We start from the raw sequence: 20,938 nt of genomic DNA, 5'->3' as shown, positions 1-20,938 counted from the left end.
AATAATAATAATAATAATAAATAAATATTGTAATGAAAGATGTTCTCCCCGTGTCTGCGTGGGTTTTCTCCGGGTTCTCCGGTTTCCTCCCACAGTCCAAAGACGTGCAGGTGTTCGGTTCATTGATTACTCTAAATCACCCGTAGGTGTGAATGGTTGTCCGTCTCTGTTCGTCTCTATGTGTCCTGTGATAGACTGGCGTCCTGTCCAGGGTGGACCCCGCCTCACGCCCGATGTCAGCTGTTGATGCTTATCTTCTTATCTCCATCTTGTTCTCCAGGTGTCTGGGTGAGGACTGAAGAGAAGAAACGGTGGTCATCTACCGTATCTTGGTTCCTCTGCAGTCAAACTCCAAATATCACCTGAATATCACGAAAACAGTGAACTTTGCGTGAACCCCAGTCAACATCAAACAAAGCGTTCACTGTATCTTTTATCCAACATAATGATCTTCAGTGACTATCGCACTTCAGCAGCAAAGGACAACTAATTGACAGACTCCTTTCCTCACCTCAAATTTTGGAGTTTAAACTTCGTCCAATGCTTATCTCCAGGGCAAATCCAGTTTTGGATACATGTCCATATCCAATCTGGATATAGCAGCTTTTTTTTTTTTTTTTTACTCTTCATTACCAGAGATACTCCCTGATGATCACAAGGGAATATGCCACTCTGTTTCTGGTGGGCTCCTGTTTCCTGTTGGACTACAGCTCCCAAATCCCCCTGCAGGTTCAGAACAGGACTAAGGTTGGAGGGATGTCCGCCAGGGGAGGGCCTGGAGTTAAGACTGTGAGAGCCTCTTTGGTGGAAGTGCCATCAATCGAGGGCAGGGCGAAGCTAAGGAGACACGGGCGGTTGAGGGTCCAGCGTATTAAAAGAGGATGGGTCTGGAACCAGTTCTTTGTCCTGGAGGAGTACATGGGATCTGAACCACAGTATGTTGGAAAGGTGAGTACATGTTGTTTACATCTGACCTTTAAAGGTTTTCAGCTTTCATTTAATGGGAACCTTTAAACTGAAGGGCCCAATTAAAAGGTTAATAGAAAGGATGCAGATATACATTTACCATGAAAGCTATACACACATACCATTACCTGCGGGTAAAGGAAAGCCAAATAAAACCATTAACCATGAACAGGGTCAGGAAGGAGGATGAGGAGGAGTCCAAACATGTTTTAAATAATTAAAAAACTACTTTTCTACAATAAATATTTAGTTTGGCTCCCACATTGAAGGGGGTGGAAGCACAACTACTCTTTCTCCCGCATTGAGGAACTATGCATTTGGCTTCAACCCACCCTCTGCCTAGGTTGAGACCTAAGGGCGCACTCTCACTGTCCTTCCGCACCGGGCCAAAACCGCTTTTTCGGCTAAAGCCCAGTGCGTTTGAGCAGTGTGAGTGCAACCGCTCCGCGCATAACTGCGGACAGCGGGCCGTCCATGGCCCGTCTGAGAGAGTTGGGCTTTTGTAGAGCGCGTTTGCACATGTACGAGCACGAGCGTGCGCATGTGTACGAGCACGAGGCCTACGACGGTTCTGGCATAATTTATGTGCACCTGTTTGGACATAGAAAATAGAAGAAGGGACCATGCGCGGACATATAACAACAACAACAATGGCGGTGAAAGGTTCACGTTGGTGTGATGCGGAGGTGGAGTGTTTACTGCAGATTTGGTCGATGAAAAGATTCAAAAACAGTCGACAAGACGCACAAAAACTCCGACGTCTGTGGAAAGATCTGTAAACAAAGCGACGCATCGCGATGACGTCAATCAATGCATGTGACGTGTTATGGCGTGATGGCGTATGGACAGCAAGAAGCATTTGAGCGAGGCCCAGGTAGTGTGAGTACAAACGGGCCTGGGGCGCGGGGGGAGAGGGAGGGGGGACAAGTACCCTAAAGCCCGGGGGTGGTGCGGAAAGACAGTGTGAGTGCGCCCTAAGAGAAGAAGATTACTTAACACTTCACATGAGTAACACAATCAGCCATATACATAGATGTTTGAGCTGGCTTCAGTCAGGAGGCAGTGGGGCAGTGGAGCCCCGCAGGTGGATAGACAGACACGGAGCACAAGCTGCCTACCAATGGAGCTAAAGTTAGCCTAAGTTATGGTAAGTGTTGTTAGCATCTATTATAAGTTTCTGCTGTTGGTTATCTCGTCCACTCTGAGCTGGAGGTTTCATGTTTTCCTTGCCGGTGCTGTGTCGTCCTTCCCTCTGCAGTAGTGTTTCAAATCTTAGAGAGTGATTGGTTTATGGATTAGTAACATACCAACTAAAGCTGCCCAGGATCAATTGAAATCTAAAATTGCTGAGACACGCACAGACATCTTCTCTTTCAGGAGAGGAATGTGAAAACACCTCTCTAGTGACATTCGCTCAGATACAAGTCACTATAGTCAATGCACGACATGTTAGAGGGCAGAAACAGAAGGAACACGTATCATTGATTTGAGGGGGACTTGTAATTAATACAGGATGATCATAAATTGAATTTCAGGGAACTGTGGCACAGAAAAGCCCATATTCAAGAAAGAAGAGCTGCTGTTGGTAGTTAGTGTCAACTATGTGACAACCCTCTCTGGGCATGACACCGCTTGGGGGAAATCTTAGCACAGCGTGGAAGATAAGGGCGCACTCACACTGTCCTTCCGCACCGCGCCCTGGGCTTTAGGGCACTTGACCCCCCTCCCTCTCCCCCCGCGCCCCAGGCCCGTTTGTACTCACACTACCTGGGCCTCGCGCAAATGCTTCTTGCTGCCTATACGTCATCACGCCGTAACACGTCCCACGCATTGATTGACGTCATGGCGATGCGTCTCTTTGTTTACAAATGTTTCCATAGACCTCGGAGTTTTTGTGCGTCCTGTCGACTGTTTTTGAATCTTTTCATTGACCAAATCTGCGGTAAACACTCCACCTCCGCATCACACCAACGTGAACCTTTCGCCGCCATTGTTGTCGTTGTTAAATGTCCGCGCATGGTCCCTCCTTCTATTTTCTATGTCCGAACAGGCGCACATAAATTACGTCAGAACTGCCGTAGGCCTCGTGCTCGTACATGTGCAAACACGCTCTATAAAAGCCCACCTCTCTCAGACGGGCCGTGGACGGCCCGCTGGCCACAGCTATGCGCGGAGCGGGTGCACCCACACTGGTCAAACGCACTAGGCTTTAGCTGAAAAAACGGTTTTGGTCCGGTGCGGAAGGACAGTGTGAGTGCGCCCTAAGACTCCCCTCTTCCTAGTTCCCAACAACAGCAACAAAGCATTTTGCAGCCCTTTAACTGGTTTATTTACAACATCTAGCATCAGGGTGACCTTACAGAAAAGTAACAAAACTAAATAGAACTAAAGGTAATCAACCTAACCACAAGACAAGTAACGAACCAATCTCACCCCCCAAAAAAATCCCATTTTTGGCATATTTTTTTTCTCCTGCGTCCAGATAATTGATTTTCAGTCAGAAAGCATCCTGTCTGTCAGTGATGGCCAGTGCTCTTTTCAAACCCTTTAACCCTCCCTTTATCTTTGACAATGATGTTTGGAGGGTGAGGCTCACAATGAGGGGGGGACATCAAAAGCCTCTTTGTTATCTGAGTCTCCTTTCTGAAGACTGTGTCTCCGGGATCGATAGCTGTACTGCGCAGTAATTAAAGACAATATCCAAGAGGAGGCAGTGAGTTAGTTTAGGAGATAACGTAACAGCACAAAGACACTCACTCAGGGCAAGCTTCAGACGACATCCAGCCACGCTCGACAGTAATATTGATGAAGCCACTGGATGCCAACCAATCACCCACATCATTGGCTCCATGTAAGACCCGTATGGATGAGCCCCCCCATAAAACTGCCCCCTGGGCTGGATCTCTTTTAGTGTGTGTATGGCACATTGGGTGGATTGCTATAAATAAGAAGCAGCAAAGGTGATGGCAAAGGCATATATTGTGGTTAAAGCAGCTGAGTAGTGATTGGCTTATGAGGCTTCATGAAACATCAGTTGTATTTGTTGAACGCACTAAATTGAGCTCTTGGTTTAAAGAAACAGGCTCAATGAATGGTGACTCAGACTGCTAATGTGTGCTTAATGAAGCCTAATTTGCCCGTCACTATCAGTTGAATAAATTAATGGATGTAATTTGCAGAAATATTCTTGTAGCACATGCCAGCTTCTATACTGGTGCAGTTTTGATCACGGTGGCAGGGGTACGATGCAATTTCCGCCCATGTGAACATGCACAGATTTAGCTCTGCCAGAGTTCACTCAACACACTGGTTAAGGTTAACTTGAATTTACAACTTTGCTAGGTCATGGGAACGATCATGGTTTGAGTTAAAATAAGTATATTTGTTGTGTAAATTAATTTTCATTTTCAACTTAGGACACACGGTGTTGCAGTCGCTCTACCGCACCGTTGTGACGAAAAGAGAGCTGAGGAAGGCAAAGCTCTCGATCTACCGCTCAGTCCTGGTTCCTACCCTCACCTGTGGTCATGAAAGCTGGGTCAGGACTGAAAGAACGAGGTCGCGGGTACAAGCGGCCGAAATGTGTTTCCTCAGGAGGGGGGCTGGAGTCTCCCTTAGAGAGAGGGGGAGAAGTTCAGCATCCGTGAGGAACTCGGAGTAGAGCCGCTGCTCCTTTGCGTTGAAAGGAGCCAGTTGAGGTGGTTCAGGATCATCTAGTAAGGATGAACCCTGGGCGCCTCCCTAGGGAGGTGTTCCAGGCACGTCCAGCTGGGAGGAGGCCTCGGGGAAGACCCAGGACCAGGTGGAGAGATTAGATCTCCACGCTGGCCTGGGAACGCCTTGGGATCCCCCAGTTAGAGCTGGTTAATGTGGCCCGGGAAAGGGAAGTTTGGGGTCCCCTGCTAAAGCTGCTGCCCCCGAGACCCGACCCCGGATAAGAGGCTGAAGATGAGATAAGATGATCTTAGGACAAAAACAAGACTTAAAGTGATGCGGTCTCCTGGGTTAAAGTCTGACGTGGGAGTGACCCAACCATCGTTACCTTCTCCATTAGCGTTCAAAATCACCTGACTTCCAAAGCACTCGTCTCTGAATGAATGAATAACATTGATGCGGATGGTTTTACATTGGAGCCAGTCGCCTGTTGAGTCTCATACAGACGTTGAAGTGTGCCAATTACATTTCATGTCAACATATCAGATTAGTTTTTGTCTATTTCATTATTGTTGAAAGTAGTTTTTGACTCTACAACAAATCAAAGCAATAACATCAAAAATAAATCAAATAAACTACACAAAGACTGGACAAATACGGAAATGTAGTTCCTCCAAAAACTGGTAATTTCCTCTGGAACTCCATCCTGTGCTGCTTTAGCTTTAGTTGATGTTTAAGCCAAGCATCTTTTTCATTGTTGCCTATACATAAAATATACATTTTGTATTGTATAATTCCCCAGAAATATTCTGTGCAGACACAGATTTATATTTTTATGTGCAGATCTTCTTCTCATTCTGCGCAGACACATGAATCACAGGGTTAGGGTCAGAGGCCTCTATTGCAAAGCAAGTACACATAATCTGTTCCTCCGCTCTTTCCTGTGTCTGAAGCTATATGACCGTCTGACGGACACTGATAAAGCACTCTGGTAGCTGTAAGTTAACCTCTATGCGGCCTCAGAAGTGGAACCCAAGAACCTCAGTATGGCTGCAAGCTCACTATAAGGATCAAGCTTCTGTCATCACGATGAGTAAAGTCAAACGTGCAGCTGTCATAACTTGAACCTCCTGTCTGATAGTCTAATGTTATTGGACAACAAAGGTCAATTCAGTCACAAAATGTGTCAAAATGAAGCCACACTCTGCATTGAAAATGAGGGTTGGCAGCGTGGTGAGGAACAGTGGACTGTAGCCATACAATAGACTGCTGGGGCAGCAGGAATGGCGTTATGTACACTGTCAGAATCTCAGTGATGAAGTATTAAAGTGAAAGATTTGACATAATTGAATCATTTGTGAGCATCGTTCGATAATTGAATCATTTGCCAAACATGTAAAGCATTAAATGGCTTGCTTAATAAATATACACTGGAGATCAAAGTTAGAGAACAAATATTAATACTTGATTTATTCTGAAATATTGTCATTTATTGTCCAGCATTTGATAGAATATCCTAAATAAATAACCAAGGCATCTCATCCCATCTTCAGCCTCTTATCCGGGGTCGGGTCGTGGGGGCAGCAGCTTTAGCAGGGGACCCCAAACTTTCCTTTCCCGGGCCACATTAACCAGCTCTAACTGGGGGATCCTGAGGCGTTCCCAGGTCAGTGTGGAGATCTAATCTCTCCACCTGGTCCTGGGTCTTCCCTGAGGCCTCCTCCCAGCTGGACGTGCCTGGAACACCTCCCTAGGGAGGCGCCCAGGGTTCATCCTTACTAGATGATCCTGAACCACCTCAACTGGCTCCTTTCAACGCAAAGGAGCAGCGGCTCTACTCCGAGTTCCTCATGGATGCTGAACTTCTCCCCCTCTCTCTAAGGGAGACTCCAGCCACCCTCCTGAGGAAACCCATTTCAGACGCTTGTACCCGCGACCTCCTTCTTTCGGTCATGAATAACCAAGGCACTTCAACAAAAACCTCTATTTTGTGAAAAACACAGTGATCAAAAATGAGAGAACAGTGTTTATTGTGTCAGAAGAGAAGATTTCAACCATGTTTTCTTCTGTAGGATTCAAAAATGAACAGGAAGTGTAGAGGCCACAGCTTTGAATGACTTCAGCACATCTGCGCCCACAGGACATCACTAGTTTCTCACACTGCTCTGGTTTGATCTGCGTCCGTTCTGACTCAGTATCTTCCACTGTTCACTACCTGTTTTGGCCCGGTGCGGAAGGACAGTGTGAGTGCGCCCTTAGACAATACTTAGGGCGCGCTCACACTATCCTCCCGGACCGAGACCCGGACTTTAGGGTACTTGTCTACTACCAGGGCCTCGGCCAATGCTTCTTGCTGTCCATACGCCTTCAAGCCGTAACACGTCACACGCATTGATCGCGTGTGTGTGGCTTTGTTTACAAATCTTTCCATAGACCTCGGAGTTTTTGTGCGTCTTGTCGACTGTTTTTGAATATTTTCATCCGACCAAATCTGCAGTAAACACTCCACCTCCGCATCACACCAACATGAACCTTTCACCACCATTGTTGTTGTTGTTAAATGTCCGCGCATGGTCCGTCCTTCTATTTACATGTCCGAACAGGCGGACATAACGCTACTGCCGTAGGGCTCGTGCTCGTGCGAGTACACGTGCGCACGCTCGTGCTCGTACATGTGCAAACGGCTCCGCTAAAGCCCACCTCTTTCAAGCGGGCCGTGGAGGGCCAGCTGGCCCCAGTTGAGCGCGGAGCGGGTGCGCTCACACTACTTAAAGGTACTAGACTTTAGCTGAAAAACCGGTTTTGGCCGCGGCCAAAAGGACAGTGTGAGCACGCTCTTAGTTGCTAAGGACTTTCCAGAGATTCTCTATGGGGTTCAGATCTGCCATTTAAAGGCAAGGGCCTCTACACTTCCTATTCATTAAGTATATACAATTACAGCCTTTTCTAGCTGTTGGCAGAACCCAGTTTCATGAAATATGTATGATATGATCAGCACAGTGTTTGGTATTTTAGTGAGATCCTTAATTATGTCCGGCAGAATTTTCTCTGCTCTGCATTTCTGATCATTTAACCAGAGAGGATTTAGTCATGAGAAGCACTTCACACCAAACCAACTCCAAACGACAGTCCTGAAAGTATTAAGAGCAGCTCAGGATTGTTCTGTGGATGTGATCAGGTTGGCAAACTAACTTGCCAGCAGCTCTCAACCAGCCGGCCTATCACAGTGGCTTTTTCTCTGCAGGAGGCCTGAGACCTCCAGCTGGCAGAGAGAGAGAGAGGGTGAGAGAGAGAGAGAGAGAGAGAGAGAGAGAGAGAGAGAGAGAGAGAAACTGAGTTAGCTTGATTCAGTTGTTGCTAATTTAATACAAACACTTTCCAGCATAAGCAGCTGCTGGTGCCCAAACCTGGAGCAGCTCAATCCTGACCTGGAGTGAGACTTTATAAGGGGAACCTTGACTCTGAGAGTGTTTTCATACTTGGTCCTGTCTCGTTCTTTATTCAAGGAAAAACAGACTACTTCTTAAAGTTGAGTGGATGATGAGTAGTTTAGTTTAAACAAGAAACTACACACTCTGGGTTTTTACAATGTTCACGTCGTGCAGAAGCAGAACATAATATCACAGATGACAGCGAATCATCTACCAGTCTGTTAGAATCTGGCTTGGCCACTTGTTTACTAACGTGCGATGTTGAGCAGTTTTAACACTGTGCTATAAATGTTCATTTTCTGTACACAGTCGATCCATAACATGAGTGTTGTCATGGCAGCTCATCTAGTCTACTGTAGAACAGTGTTATGGAAAAATCCATCAACAAAGATCATCTCATCTCATCTCATCTCATCTTCAGCCTCTTATCCGGGGTCGGGTCGCAGGGGCAGCAGCTTTAGCAGGGGACCCCAAACTTCCCTTTCCCGGGCCACATTAACCAGCTCTAACTGGGGGATCCTGAGGCGTTCCCAGGCCAGTGTGGAGATCTAATCTCTCCACCTGGTCCTGGGTCTTCCCCGAGGCCTCCTCCCAGCTGGACGTGCCTGGAACACCTCCCTAGAGACTCAGACTTTTTTTGTGATCATGGAAACATTTACAATCACTGAAAGCAGCTTCTGATCTTTTAGTGAATCATTAAAGAAAAGGTGGGTGGTGGGTGGAGGAAAGAAGCTTCAAGGACAGATTCTGATGGCATCAGAGCTGTTACAAACATACACAACATACAAACATCCACCACCTCCTCCTCCTCCTCCCCCTCCTCCCCCACCTCCCCCACCACCCACTCCTCCTCCTCCTCAGTCATACAGGTAATCAGTGTCTTTGCTCAAAAGCAATTAAATTGATTTTTTGATGGACAGAGAACATAAGATCGCTCACTTCTTGGATTTCCAGAACATGCTGCTTAAATAGCAATGCGCCTGCTGCAGGCACACTTGGCATTCATAGGGAATGGGAAATTACACTTTGCCCTAAATGCACTTGCATCTTACACTTTAGACCCTGCACCATAGATCATGGAAATAAGGCCCTCTAATTTAACGTCAGTAGCAGTGACTTCACACTGTTCAGATTCACTGTCCACAGCTGCCGTGTTCCCTCCAGATTCTCAATTCTTAAGGATCAGTACCTCCTGTTTATGTCTCCCTTTGATAAATGATCCTTGCATTAAAATAACAGTGATCATTCAGAGTATTTCTTCAACAATGTGTGACAAAGTACAAAGATTATACCTGTTGTTGGCAGACTGAAGCCTTTTCCAGACATGGAACAAGTTACATTGCTAGCTCCTCTTGCTAGGTTCAGTCATTAAGACACAAAGTTTGTTTGTTACACAGATCATTAGATCTTCAACACAGCACAGCCTTTATGTTAATGTGATGACATGCACGACGTGTTGAATGTGTTACACAAATGCTGTTTGGTCCAAATAGCCATCACATTACTGTAATGGTGTATGAAAGGGCTTTAAGAACGTCAGTGTTGAACAGAAGCTACTCTGATGAGTCGGGAGCTGTCCGTGGTGCTGAAGTGCTGATCCTCAAAGTGGCATTTAGAAGAAAGGGGAAATTGAATGTTTTTCACTCTTATTATCACACACACACACACACACACACACACACACACACACGACCTATACATGCAATTAAGGAGAGATGTTAGAGAGAGGGGGCTGCCAGTGGCCGGCGCCCCGAGCAGTTGGGGGTTCGGTGCCTCGGCAGTGCCCAGGAGATGAACTGGCACCTCTCCAGCCACCAGTCCACGCTCCATACATGGTCCACACAGGGACTTGAACCAGCAACCCTACGGTTCCCAGCCAAGTCACCTATGGACTGAGATATTGCCGCCCATTTACTCCTAACAGACACTAAAGTTTTTGAATGAAAACCACCCGTCTGTTTATTAATGGATGCTGTAAAGTAGTGTAAAGCCTCAGTGTGCAGTCAGGGTGAAGCCCTGATATCATACAAACCAGAACCATATGGATGGATATCTATTAAATTCCACTTGTTAAGGTTTTTATAGCGTCTCTGCCATGTGTTGTTTTCATCTCTGATTAATTCACCATAAATATCCGAGTGAGTCATTTTTTGACTAGCTTCTGTGTCATCGCACATTAGGAAGCTGACGCACAGTAGCATCATCATTAGAAATCAATGATGGATCCATACTCTGCGGATGCTTATCTGCACTTTGTTCCATCATGTAGCTTTTCTCAAACATTGCACCGGTACATATGAGGGAGCACAGATCATGACAGTGGCATGCAAATGAGCTGACTTGTTTTAACTAATCCAGGCAGCACATACTGTCCATGTGATGTCCCAACTGAGATCACATTATACAGTGAAGCTCTGAAAATGCAGGATTCTTGCAATTCTTGGGTTGTAAATAATTTCCACGGTTGAATGCACTGATTTTTTTTATTTCATTACGCCTCCGCTTCAGCAACAGCCATGGCCGGAGGCATTGTGTCCGGGTTATCCGTCCATCCGTCTCATTCATGTGAATACGATATCTTAGAAACCCCCCGAAGGGATTCGCTTCAAATTTGACTCAATAAAAGTGACGGAAAAAGATCCAAAATCTTAAAAAAATAATCACCCAACCCTTTAAAAGATGAATTAATTTAACTTTACTAAGCTAGACCAAACCAGTTGAAACTGGGCAGGAGTAGTTCACAACATCTTCCTGTTTACTTTCTGGATCTTGCAGGGATATGCAGTAGTTACCAGGATGTGACTCCAGTTCTAAAAAAATACAAAAAAATACAAAAAAAAAACAGGTGCATTTCCATTAGGGTCGTATATCCGCAACGAGGCGGGTCTATCTCGCTGAAACGCCCCTAATTTGCATGTGAGTCACTCGAGTGGCTGTTTTACCACCGTTTGGTGTGGTAGTACAGACGCCACAACTACACGGTGAAGCAGAGTAGACACTTGTATCCAGTAGTGTAGAAGAATACAGCGCAGGAAAGGATCTGTGCATGCACATCTCTGCACGGGCTTATTAAAATGAGTGCTGCAGCGGCCGGGTTGGATTCTGACCTGTAGTCCTTTGCTGCATGCTCCCTCTTTCTCTCCCCCATTTACACACACACACACACGCACACACACACACACACAAGCGGGGTGACAGCCTGTCTGTCAACACACTTTTACAGCACCCAGAGTTTTTAAGGTGGAGTGTTTTCTTTCATGTTACTCATACATTAGTCGACATTGTGAATCATACGGCCACCTTAAATCAAACTATTATGTCTCTCGAGAAAGAACGCCCCCCCCCCCCCTAAATCCCTCTCGGCCTTTTTCGTTATGGAAACACGGTGAGTGAATGTCCATTTGAGAGGACGTGCCTTGAAACTTTGTACCAATGGCATGATATATCCTCCTTTATTGCTGTTACACATATAGTCTGGATCTGGCCTTTGGTTCATTCTTTGAACTTTGACTGCTTAAACCATGACATAAATGTTATCCCACTGGCTATTTTACTTAAGAATACATTGGTGATAGTTGGAAATGGAGAGAACACTTTTGCAAGTAAGGGCGCTCTCACACTGTCCTTCCGCACCGCGCCCCAGGCTTTAGGGTACTTGTCCCCCCTCCCTCTCCCCCCGCGCCCCAGGCCCGTTTGTACTCACACTACCTGGGCCTCGGAGAATGCTTCTTGCCTGTCCATACGTCATCACGCCGTAACACGTCACACGCATTGATGTTGTCATCGTGATGCGTTGCGTTTCGTGATGCGCTGCGTTTCTCTAAGCTTAGGAGAACATGTGCAAGGCCTGAAGAGGCTGTCAGACTCAGTAAGCAGGCTCCCTGATTAATCTACTGTTGGTGCTAATATCTGGATCACAGCTTGATTAACACCGAAGGGGGCAGGGCTGCAGGGAAGGAGGGGGGGCAGAGGGACTCAGATGACCTTATGCCGCTTGGAGTTTGAGTCAGAGCTTTTAGTGCTAAAACCTCTGGTCGGATCCGTGGACACAGACAGGTTGAGGAGATTACGGCAGAGCTGGAGTCCTGAAGGACCAGAGGAGCTACAACCAAACACGTGTGTCTTATCAGTTTCCACTAACAGGCAAACAGGCCACACAAATGAAACATGCTTAGTTGTAATCTGTGCTGCACTTGTTCTAAAAACACCATAATTCCCCTTCACACTGAGCTATCAATAGCTAATGGCTAAGACAGTGAAAAATGAAGTTATATCAAGTCTTGAAGCTGAGGGACGCAGTTTAGTTTTGGCGCTGCTCGTCAAAAATCCATAAACATCTTTCAACATATTACAAAAAGTGTTGAAGTGAGAGAAATCTAGACTTCTGCACTTTCTCTGTTTTCAAGCATTATAAAATCTACCTGTGACAGGAAACTTGGGCCAAACACGGGTCATTTCAGAGAGAGAGAGAGAGAGAGAGAGAGAGAGAGAGAGAGAGAGAGAGAGAGAGAGAGAGCACGTTCCTATTGGCTGTTTTGCAAATGCAGATGCACATGCTCACCACTACAGTGACATGTAGTCCAGTCTATTGTCCAGACAGCCGACATTTGCTGTGAAAACGCTGACAAGAACTGGTCGGCTGCTGGTTGCCTGTTAAAGATAAACCATCAGGGCTTGGATTGATATAAGCACCTGTCCTGTATGTTCACAGTCTTCTCCTCTCACAACCTTTTTTCATCCCAGCAGAAAAGAGAAATGTATTGAAAACTGATGAGTACTTGCAAATCTTCTGACAAGTCACAATAACGACACTCTGACATCATGTTAAAACTGCAGTCTGAAAGTCTGGAAGAGCGAGCTGACTCCGTCAAATTTCAAATGTTTACAACTCTCACGCCCCTCCCCCTCTACCAATGAGCTTCTCAGTTCTCTCCAATCGAGTTCTCGTCAGTGCACGTGCACCAGATTCCTGTGAATGCGCCTGTGTCTTCTCTCATCAATAAATGGCATGGAGTAGACGCAACATGGAGGTAGGCTGGCTGACTTACTCATAGAAAGCGTGAGGAAGGAGGGGGGATCTGTGGCGTGAACTGTAACTGTGCCTGAGAGTCAGCTCTGTGCTGAGTGGACAGGATGATACGGGCGCGGTGGATATTTGCAAAGCAAACAACAAGGCTCTACGTGCACATAGAGGCGTGTTTTTTTCTAAGAGCGGATGATTTATGTTGTTCTGTCAGAGCGTAGTGTCAGTTTCAGTGAATATGAGCACACAAATGTTGCCGACTGGGACTTTAATATTCCATTCAATTCAATTCAATTTTATTTATAGTGTCAAATCATAACCAAAGTTATCTCAGGACACTTTACAGAGTAGGTAAAGACCACACTCTATGACTTATTTATGATTTACAGAGACCCAACAATTCCCCCGTAGAGTACGGTGGCAACGAAAACCTTCACTTTAACTGACAGGAACGTCAGACAGACCCAGCTCTGTGGAGGACGCACATCTGTCTGCACCGGAGAGAGGAAGAGAAGGAGAGAGAGAGAGAGAAAAGACGGACAGATGGACAGAGAGAGACAAGGACAGACACAAAGACAGAGACAGACTGAGGTGATAGATTATAATAGTAGAGGGAAGCGACATGCAGGACCATGGCAGCAGGCACCACCACGATCAGCAGAGGCCTGCGAGACGACAAAGCACAAACAAGTTGGATGGAGAACTTTAATGTTTGTGTCTCCCAGCAGGATGTGTGTGTGCAGCTCGTGTGGTCTTTTTTGGGTTGGAGATATATCAGCCTTCGATACACACGTCTGCCTGACCTTTGCAGTGGCACTTTCATTACTCTGGGGCATGACATGACAAATGAAAAGACAAATGAATGTCTTGTTTTCAGGGATATTTAACAGTTTTTAAATCTTTCCGCACAAGCCAACTAAACCAGCGGTGCCACCTGCTGTTATGACTGACTGCGATGAAGAATTGAAAGATACAGCAGCGTGATTACAGATAAGAAGTGATGTAAGTTGGTGTAAGGTTTGGTGGGTTTGAAGGACTCCTAATTAGGTGAGAGTCCGAGCTGCTGTCTCTGATGATATGTGAAGTCGACGATAATAATAATTTGTTGATGATGATTTATTGCAATGATGTGTTCCAGTTAGGGTCAAATACTGGAAGCATTGGTGGGTTTGTTTATCAGGTTGATACAATATCATTGTGGTTTGTATTCATGTTAAAGCCACATTGGATTCGGTCCCTTCAACAGTCAATTACTGTATATGCCAGTAAACACAGAGCCTGTTTGTGTCCACATGATGAATCTTAGTCTAATATCCACTTTACTTCTAGCTGTTTTGCTCTCCACCAACTAAAACATATGAAACACCGTCTTTCTATCTAAAGATCGTCCCCAGCTGCTCTCTGCCTGTGTGTCTGTTGCTTGTTCCTAAACAGGTGGCGTACAGAGGGTTAACCAGAACTCTGTTGCGTAGAAAAGGGAGCTAAATCAAGTTTCAGGTCTTTATTTTTTGGTATGCATGAAACAATTACAGAGGAGCATTCAAATTGAATTCTTCTTCCCAGGCTCCCTCCATTAATACTATTACAAAGCATATAAGAAGAAAATCATGCAATCGAAAATGTGAATCCAAGACATGAACATTATATTGTGCATAAGCAAATATATAGGAATACAATACAATACTGTGGTAGACTGGTGTAATGATTTAATTTATGCTTTAGTTTGTTTTTTGATGCTATAAAAACAGGATGAAACATGATGATTGACGGCTGAGATCCACTCACGATTAATCATCAGGGTGTATGGTACAACACTGCAGTGCCTGTATCTGGGATACAGTGGGAGGAAACGGAGCTGCAGGTAAAGTGTGGCAAATAAAGATGAGCTCAAGAGTTCAACAGTCTTATGGCCTGTGGGATGAAGCTGTCCCTGAGCCTAGTGGTGCAGGACAAGACTCTGCAGTCCTGGCACCAAGGTTTCAGGGCTTGACCTCCTCTCTGCAGGTCCTCTAGTAGTTGTCTCATATCAGTCCAGTGACAGGTGTTTTGCACTCAAGTGAGAACAGGGAGCGCAGGAGAGGGCTGAGCATGCATCTCTGAGGGGCTCTGGTGTTGATGGTCAGGGTGGAAGATGTAGTGGAGCCTGGGGTCTATCCATCAGGAAGCTCAGTCCCTCTGGTCCAGGAGTGGAGAAGGTGCTGTCATCCTGCCATTTGTTGGTGTGTGGCTGCTGATGCAGGTCAGCAGAGTAACTTTAGCTAATAGCATTAGCCTTCCTCTGCTCTGTCTGCAGCAAGTGTGTTAATAATTTCACACATAAGTCGCTCCAGAGTATAAGTCGCACCCCCGCAGCCGAACTATGAAAAAAAACTGCGACTTATAGTCCGAAAAATACGGTACATTATTTTGACAATAGCACTTAGACAACAGAAGTGTCGGACATTGACTCAGCTAATCTGCTACATCAGGACTGTGGATGGATCCCATTTGATCAGATTGACAGTGCTGCTGGCAACATGAACACACAGCTGCCATCAGATTGTGGTTCACGCTCACTCTTCATTACACTGGATGTTGATTAAAGCACAAGTGACAGCAGAAGACTTCTCTTTGTATATGATTAATATAAAATCTAATTTGCATTGAGATATTTCCCAAGTTTTAATATTTCCTGCCTCTGTCATGTGTGAAGCTTTATTATAGACAACGAAAGGGACATGATTGAATGTGCTGTGCCTCACTGTGTGTGTTTGTCCTCCTGCAGCTCCACACAGACATGGACCACGGAGACAACGCAGTCAAGTACACTCTGTCAGGAGAAGGAGCCGGGTCCATCTTCACCATTGATCAAATTACAGGAGATATACATGCACTGGTGGGGCTCGACAGGTCAGTACTCAATACAAATAATAATAATACTGTAATAATGTCCGAAGTGCAATATGAAGCATCTTATAGAAACATTGATCTACATTGCAGAGATTACATTTACATTTACATTATATTACATTACATTTCAGACTGATGCACCCTAAGTGTGCGAAGGAAAGGTACCGCAGGTCCTTCAGCAACAGACTGATACACCCTAAGTGTGCGGAGGAGAGGTATCGCAGGTCCTTCCTTCCTGCTGCTGTCAGACTTTACAATCAGCACTGCTCCCAATAGACTATTGACCTCATCCTGTACCCTGCACTGTGCAATATGCCTGTACTAAGGTCACTTCTGTTTTTGCACTATTTGGTCATATTTACTCATATTTATTCACTCCATATTACATTATAACAAAACAAGAACAACTTCACTATATCATGTGCATATGTACATATGTTTATTTCTATTTCTTCCCTTTTTGAATTTAACTTTATTGCTTATTTTTCAATTTCCCCGTCTGCGGGACATTAAAGGTTTTCTGATTGTGATTCAGATATACTGAAGCTAGAGATAAAGGAATTAGTATTAATAATGTGTTCCTGCTTATATACTTGAAATCATGGCAAAGATGATATGCAGAACAACACTTGATGTTCTAATTGTTGGAATTTCTCAGCCATGCTGTCATGTGGCAACAGGTCATCTCACGAGATTTCAGACTTCTTCATCTTTCCACAATGTAGCCAGACACTTAAATTAACAATCTGAGCATGTCAGTGTAAAACAGCACTTTTATTCGTCAAATATTGGCGGTCATATCAGCTGCCCGCTGCAGCGCTCTTACCCAAAACTGGAACAAATTCAATAAATAGTGTTCCCATTAGCCACTTAGACACAAATACATGGGGAAATGGAGGTTAACAATTACTGAAATTCTGCTTTAACTAGTTTCTTAGTTTCTAATAGTATTTTCCTGCTTATTTAACTATAATCATGGCAAAGATGATATGCAGAACAACACTTGATGATCTTATTGTTGGAATGTGTTATTAGCACTTTACTCTAGAAAGTAGAACAGTAAAGAATCAGTGCACAATGCCATGAGTTGTTACCAGCAGCCTTCCAGCTTTAAGAATGAATTAACACCAATGATGAGCACGGATACTGAGTGTTACTCCACTGACGTGTTGATGTAATGGGGCTGGGATAGAAAGGTTTGTGTCCAGCTTTCACATTGCGCAATAATTGCATTGAAATGCAGTGTCCTCAAAAATGGCACAGACAATCTCGCTCCAGCAGCCCAGCTCCTTTAAGATTGATGCACAGTCCTGCTGTGGTTAGAAAACACTGCAAACCTCAATTGGGTTCAAACAAAAAAACAATGTTAACTGGGGCGTGAACCATAGTTTCCTGTTTCTAGCCCCTTCTGAACCAGCCAGGCCTTTTCCCCTGAGACACTTTTACAATAAAGCAATGTCATGCTACTTCTGCCTTTGCTCTTCCTACAGACACAAGTATTATTATTTATGAGCTTCATTTATCAGGAACATGCAAATATAGGTCAGTGTGAATATTCTGTTTTTGTATTCAATTCATATTGCAGCAAGCGCCTCAGTTCAGGCTGCATCAGTAATATTATTATTATAATTATATTATACTTCAATGAGCATTGTTGGATCATTTGCTGGTTAATGATTCGAAATTATGTTTATTATGTTTTTGGATTCAGGAAGTTACAATGTGGCCTTGGTTGTGGCGTAATAGCATTTTGATTGATGAGCACAGTGTGCCGTCAAAAGCCCGACTCTACTTGTATGTTCAACACGTTCACTACTAGATATGACTTTCTCTACAAGATGGTGAGTGCACTATAAAGTGGACTTTATAAAACCTCTTAACCGCAAACAGCCTCAAAGGCTCTGAGGAGAGTCAGAGGTAGAGAAGGAGGGAGAGGAGACGTTACACGTGTTGCCATGACAATACGTTTCTCATCACAGCCCCCAGAGCGTTTTACCTTTTAACCCCCATCCACTGGAAACCCAAAGCATATATTCTTCCTCTTCTTCAGTCGGATATTCTTGGTATTTATTTCTCAACCATCCAGGAAAACATGGCAAACAATGCGAATATAAGTCAAACCCACAGTGTTGGCATAAGCACACGCTGACATCGAACCGTGCAGACACCTAAATACCATGAAACACATGTAATATCTGAAAGCCATGCTACATACCCATCATGTTGTCCCCATTGATTTGGCCTTGACATTAATGCATGAATGTAATGTGATGTTTTACAGGGAAGAGAAGTCATATTATACACTAAAAGCCCAAGTGGTTGACATCCAAACTGGCCTTCCTCTGGAGCCACAGTCTGAGTTCATCATCAAGGTGCAGGACATCAACGACAATGAGCCACGGTTTCCTGATGGGCCCTACAGTGCCATGGTCCCTGAAATGTCTCCGACAGGTAGGACTGCTGGACGTTGAGACAAGAGCTCTCGCTTAGCTTACATGAAGCCTCCCTTAATATACCGTGTAACTTTATCTTCTGCTTCAAATAAACATGTAATGACCTACAGAAAGTGAATTTCCAGGATAGAGAGAATAAGTAGCTGCAACATTCACTGGGTGCGACACGGCGGGGTGGTGGTTAGCACTGTTGCCTCACAGCTAGAGGTGTTCTGGTCTGAAACCCGGCTCGGGCCCTTCTGTGTGGAGTTTGCATGTTCTCCCCGTGTCTGCGTGGGTTTTCTCCGGGTTCTCCGGTTTCCTCCCTCAGTCCAAAGACGTGCAGGTGTTCGGTTCATTGATGACTCTAAATCACCCGTAGGTATGAATGGTTGTCTGTCTCTGTTCGTCTCTATGTGTCCTGTGATAGACTGGCGTCCTGTCCAGGGTGGACCCCGCCTCACGCCCGATGTCAGCTGGGATCGGCTAAACTAGAGGTTGACTGATAACAACACATTAGGTCCACCTATAGACTATTTCACAGCTGGAAACATCAACATTATAAATGTTTTCCAATTGATTTCTTCCTGCCGAACGACATCAGTTAGCAGGTTAACAAAGACCCGCGCTGTTGCCTAGCAACTCTGTTGAAATGGTCGAGCTAAAATGGTTTTTCATGTGTTTAAAGGTTTGCTGGACTAAACTAAACAACTGAAATTCCCAAACAGGATTTTATTTTCTAAGGTCTTTGGTTCAGCACAGTTCTTGGTTAAGCTTTGCTAAATTAAGTTGTATCTACTGCACATGTGCACACACACACACAGACACACACACATGCACACACACACACACACACACACACACACACTAAGCCAGACTTAGTGGCCCATCTGTCCATTAAATGCCATTACTGAGAGGTAATTTAACAGTCAAGGTCTTTAGGCTTTAAGCTGGTAATGCTTCAGCTGAGGTCCAAAGTGCTCTGAAAGAACACAAGTGTGACCCCAGTATGTCTGTGTTGCAGTAACATACAGCAACACACTGTATAGGGGATTAGCTATGGTAGCAAACAGCACAAGAATCCATATGATCAAACATAATCCCATCTATGAGGAATCGAGCGCTAAGAATAGATGTGGACTTGTTTTCTCTTTTCAAAGCTCCTGGTGACACTGTGTTCTGATTTCTCATACATAGGATACGAGACTCATACTGCAGCGGTTTACTCATGTTGTTTGTCTCACTCTACAAGAACATGTGCATTTTAATTTATTTCTTATCCGGAGATCTACTGAACCTGTGGATCGGCCAGCAGTCAGCATCAGTAAGAGCATTCATTTGGTCGGCGGTCGGCCTTTGTCCTGGACAGGATGCAAGTCTGTCGCAGGGCACACAGAGACGAACAGAGACAGACAAACATTCACACCTACGGGCGATTCCAGAGTCAGAGGACAAAACAGGTGCATGTCGGAGAAAACCCACGCAGACACGGGGAAAACATGCAAACCTGGAACCTTCCTACTGTAAGGCGACAGTGCTAACCACTACACCACCGTTCACTGAAAGAAAAACAGAAAAATGTAAAAGAACAAAAACACATATGTATATTTCCTGCACCTGTCATAGACGTCCAAAAAATGTCCCCAGTTCAAGGGTCAAATGATGAACGTCGATATGACGTCCAAGGTCTAACGTCCAGAATTGGTCATGGATCGACAGACCCAATATAGACATGATCTGCACGTCACTTCGCAACGTCTTTGGTGGGATATTTTGTCTTTTCTTTTCTTTCTTTTTTCTTTTCCCATTTAATACTGTAGGTCCTGTGAACTTGAACTGTTACAGAGGTTACAATGTAACGCTAGTGCTAACTACTGTACCTCCGTTAGCAAAGTGCAACCGAACGCTGTATTTGCAGCGGCCAAAATGTGGCAGTGAAGTGTGATGAAGTGAAAACACAGTGAGAGGGTCCTGGGACTTTAACACAGACAACACCCAAAAACAAGTCATGGCTATTTTAATGTACTCAGTGCTGTGGATACACATACAGCTGTTTACACATATCCTGATTGACAGGTGGCCGTGCAGCCCCCCCCCCCCTCCAAGCATCCGCTGCTTTATGATGTATTTTACCCTAAATGGGATCATAATTTAGTAAATGAACGACATTCTGTGTTGAAGAAGACTTGAAACTAGAGAGTGAGACCATAAACTGTGTGAATGAAGGTTTACTGCACACACACACTCGTTGGCCCACTTATTTTATGCCGTCTATGGTCATTACACAATGACCACTCTGAAATTAAGACTCTGTAATGTGTACGTATACTTTAAAAGAGTGGTGGGATTCATTCCTAAGATGTTTTCATCTTATTTCTCCCATCGCCTGTCTGTACCACAGGTCTGTACTCACCTGGGCTGCTCACGTGTGCCACCTGGTGTGCACTGCAGCTACTGCAGCTACGGCAGCCACTGAAACTAACACCTGAATACATTTTCCCCTTAATGACGCTACGGCATTCAGGCACTGATCAGCTTAAATG

General features: G+C 44.9%; 1 protein-coding gene across 1 annotated transcript in view; it reads left to right on the top strand.

Moving 5' to 3' along the window:
* Positions 1–648: 648 nt before the first annotated feature.
* The window catches only part of LOC310957445 (cadherin-12-like), a gene marked incomplete at both ends in the record, with an annotated part of 44,567 nt that continues 24,277 nt past the window's right edge, over positions 649–20,938 (top strand). Inside the window, 3 exons of the mRNA XM_083928007.1 lie at positions 649–948; positions 15,839–15,963; positions 18,245–18,414. Coding sequence (XP_083784133.1) covers positions 649–948; positions 15,839–15,963; positions 18,245–18,414 — 595 coding nt within the window. The remainder of the gene's footprint in view (positions 949–15,838; positions 15,964–18,244; positions 18,415–20,938) is intronic.

Source organism: Echiichthys vipera, assembly GCF_963691815.1.
Source record: "Echiichthys vipera genome assembly, chromosome: 15".
Lineage (NCBI taxonomy): Eukaryota > Metazoa > Chordata > Actinopteri > Perciformes > Trachinidae > Echiichthys > Echiichthys vipera.
This window is presented reverse-complemented; position numbering and strand designations above follow the sequence as displayed.